Source organism: Morone saxatilis, unplaced genomic scaffold (genome assembly GCF_004916995.1).
Source record: "Morone saxatilis isolate NCDOM2014 unplaced genomic scaffold, NCSU_SB_2.0 Contig14, whole genome shotgun sequence".
Classification (NCBI taxonomy): Eukaryota; Metazoa; Chordata; class Actinopteri; family Moronidae; genus Morone; species Morone saxatilis.
In genome coordinates this window covers 12,473,118-12,477,143 of record NW_023339696.1, presented here as the reverse complement: position 1 = coordinate 12,477,143, position 4,026 = coordinate 12,473,118, and the positions used below count along the sequence as shown (strand labels likewise).

Here is a 4,026-nt window from a genome sequence, read left to right as displayed (position 1 = left end):
CATTTTTATAATTAGTCATGGCCTCCAGCTACGTCACATACATGCATAAAATAATCTAAAATATGAAAGCCATGAATGAATAAGTGAGAAAGAAATAGTCCGTGTCGTCATGAATATGCGTAAAAGTAACAATTAAATGGCATCAATCATAATAATTCATTAAAATATTCACATTTTTTTCACCCTAACAGAGTACTACACAACAGAAATGATGCGTGCCTGAAAGAGAGGTCGCTCTAAATGTGTCATCTTTGCACTGCAGTATATGCACCTTCTTTTGAAGGTTTAGGCTTAATTCCATTAACCAGATTATTGCAAGAAAATATCCACAGAGAAACACATGCTGAGAAGAAAAAAGATGCTTCTTTTGACTCACAATAGTATCAAGTAATAAGTGTTGCACCCATGAGGATAAATTAAGTCTTCCTCAAACTTCAGGGAAGAGGAAGAATTTAATCATCATACAGTATTTGCACAGCTGTTTTTCAGCACCATGGACAGCGTCCCGTGCCCTCTATAGTCCCTCATAATAATCAGATAGTCCTACTATTGTTACCATGTCAACGGATACGTTAAATCAGGTGGTGACACGGCCTTAAAAGTTACCACAGTCTCCACAATAGATCCATAAAATGAATCATTGAGGGTTACACTTGGTTTATGATGTGAAGATCAGGGCTGAGGCTTTTTTTTTTTCCTAAAAGGCGCCCGAGTGTCCTGATTGTTTTGCGCTCAAGGTGGAGTTTTCTGCCACATCACCGCTACAGCGCGCAGTGCTGAGGCTGTTGTCCTGAAAAGAGCAAGCTTGTCAGGAGCAGGAAGCGACAGAACAACAACGGAAGCGAGAGCAGTTTCTTGCATCTCGGGACAATTTCAGCCCTACTTTGTGTGGAGAGGTGTCGAGGAACATGCGTTCAACGCGCAAGTGAAAAAAAACAATCTGCTAATTTAAGTTCCTCCCTGCTGCAACTTTTCAGTCCTTTACCTTGTGCAGATTCGGACAAGATTTGTTTTTTTGTTGTTGCTGTTGTTTGCTTAAGCAAGGATTCATAAGATACTTTTTTGAAATCTTGAGAAATGTCTCGCAAGAAGGCTGTCAAAGGCAAAGCCGCAACCAGCAGCCCGTCTGCGGGCAGCCCCACCGGGAAAGGGACCGGGAAAGCTGCAAAGAGCAGCCCGGGCATTGTTCAGATGAACGGTGTGGTCCATCCCAGCAGACCCTCCATCAGCAACAGCAGCGAGTTTTATGACATCGCTTTCAAGGTAAGATGCCTGCTCCTGTTGATGTATGTGCAACAAACTGCAACTCACATAAAAGTGTCTTATGTATATATGTATGCACCAAAACATATCACAGAAATAATATAAGGCGATATTCAGATTGTTATGAAGCAGCCACAGAGGTCACTATAAACTCTACACTGAGTAAATGATGTGTGTGTTTTATTTGCCAGTGTTGTTTTCCTGTTTAGCTTTCATTGTCTTTCGTTACGACCACCTTTATTCATTAAACAGCAGCGAGCTCCTGACAACCAGCTGTGTCAATAAAACGATCGATAACCTGGAAAGGTGCACACACCGCCCTGCAACAGCCAACAAACAAATCACTTAGTGCAACTGGTTGAATGCATGTTTGCCTCGGTAGCACAAGGTTTCAGGCTTTGCATTTTCAACTGGCATGCTTCACTTAACCATAATGTGAGCACTTGAGTGAGTAGAGAACTGTCACTTCTCCACAACACAAACACAGATTCACACCCACAGATTCTCAGTATGTACTCCCAACATAGCTTCAAGGGACTTGTGCTACCTACTCCATGTTTTTTGAAGCAGCTGTTTGATGTGAGTGCAAATGGCTTTGTGTTGCTCTTTTTTTGCTGAACAATTGAATTGAATTGATTGTTGCACCCAAGCAAACCCACTATTAACTGCAGATATTCTTATTTCATTAATTGTTATTTGTGGAGTGCAGGGATGGCCTTGTGTACAGTATGCATCATCCTTGCAGCCAATAGATTCATTATTGCAGAAAAAAGTCACTCTCATGTACATGTTTAGGCAGGAATCCATAAACCCTTCATTGTCTCTCTAAATAATTTCTAGATCAATCTGTAATGTTTAGTTTAATGTTGCAAGACTGGATGGAATAGATCCCAAGCTGTAGCCTTAGGGATACCTTATTGAATGTGGAGCTTTGCAGGGATTAACTTGTACTGTATCCCTCTTTCTGTAAATGTAAAAAGAGCACGCCAATTGTAGGGCTTTGTGCCATGTTTCACCATTTCCCTCTGATCGTTATCCTGCATTGAGTCGGTGAAGAAATTGATTGCATTTTATTTATAAAAACCTAAGGGCAGGGAGAGGCCAGGTGCCTCCTCCTGCATACTCCTGCAAACATTTAGCTCCTGCAGTTTAAGGGAGAAGGCATGAGATGATAGAAGAGATACATAGATTTTTTTTAAAAAGACAAAAGTAGAAACAGTGAGCATAGGGAAATATTACCCGTTGCCACATTTTATACTTGTTCCGTGACCCTGTTACATCCCTTCATTCTTCCTCCTTTGTCTTTCATCTCATCTCTCTGCTTCCTCTGTGCACCCAAGAGGCACTTTTGGATTTCCATGGTCTAGGGCTCACGGTCCCTCTGCTAACCTGATAACAGTAATCACATCAAACCTTTAACTTCATCACAGCTCAGAATAAAAAGAGAAAGGCAAGGCTGTGTGTGCAGCAGGGATGAAGCCATAGTATGTCTGTTTTTTATATGTGCACACACATGCATGGATGTGCATTTAAGATGGTTGTATACATTTTACAGAAAGGATCCATCCACTGGCGGCTGTGATGAGCACTCACACATATACCATCTTCACTGCCAAGCACCAAAATACCAGGACTTATTTAGCTGAATGATTCAAATGTTCTGCTTTTTCAATTAATCAGAGACTGAAATAAAATTAAACATATGAGCAAATGCCACCTCTTGTTCATGCTCCTACATGTTTTGCTAGTTATTTCAGTTCCGTCTGACATTTACCTTTATCGATTAGTCAGACAGTCTGAAGTTTTATCCCCCACACCTCTGGTTGTACATTTTTGTGCATCTTAGTTTTAGCCTTTCAGCCATTCCCGGCTGAGTTTTTCCCTCTTGGTTTCCTGTGCAGGTGATGCTGGTTGGAGACTCTGGCGTGGGGAAAACATGTCTACTGGTCCGTTTTAAAGATGGAGCTTTCCTGGCTGGCAGTTTCATCTCCACTGTGGGCATTGACTTTAGGGTGAGTCTAAATCAATGGGACCAAAAGCAAACAAGCAAAATCCGACAAATCCCCCACACACATTTACATTCAAACACATTTTTGTGTGTGCATATATGTACACGTTTTTATTAAAATGGGGCCATATGTACCAAAGGGATTTTTTTTCAAAGCTATTCAGTGTCTTTATATGTCACAGAGCTATGAGTATTTCCTGTGTTAGAAATCTCACTAGATAGGATATTGATTTCTTAAATTAGATTGACATGCTTTACTTTTTTTTGTCTCCCTGGGTGATAATTTTGTCTGTCATGTGCCAGTTTTGTGATCCCACATGGGCAGACAGGAAAGAACTTCACCACCTTTTCCAACGGTCACACTCAGGTGTGTCTGTCTGTCCAAGAGACAGAGATGGACGATCCCTCAGCAACACTAAGAACCATGGTGGCAAAAAGAGACAGTTATCTCCCTGTCTACAGGCTCTAAAGGGTGGTGACAGCTACAGTCACGGATATGACTAAACTACTACCTTTAATCACTAGGCTTTTTAATTTATAAGCCAGTCTTTATCTCTGTATTTGAGAGGTGTTAATAGTAGTAGCAGATTTAGCATTGCACTCCTGTAACATTAGCAGACAATCAAAATCAACTCAGAAGAAACTGCCATTTCTATTCCATGCATAGTCTTTCCTTGTCAAAACCTAGCGCCTACTTAACCCACAATGAAACACGACCAGCAACAGTTCGATCTGAGATTTGGGTGTGTTATGCT

General features: G+C 41.1%; 1 protein-coding gene across 1 annotated transcript in view; it reads left to right on the top strand.

The window, feature by feature from the left end:
* The first annotated feature begins 764 nt into the window (after positions 1 to 764).
* LOC118322840 (ras-related protein Rab-26-like) overlaps positions 765 to 4,026 on the top strand; it is a 54,966-nt gene continuing 51,704 nt past the window's right edge. Inside the window, exons 1-2 of the mRNA XM_035654668.1 lie at positions 765 to 1,263; positions 3,165 to 3,275. Coding sequence (XP_035510561.1) covers positions 1,078 to 1,263; positions 3,165 to 3,275 — 297 coding nt within the window. The 5' untranslated portion in view covers positions 765 to 1,077. The remainder of the gene's footprint in view (positions 1,264 to 3,164; positions 3,276 to 4,026) is intronic.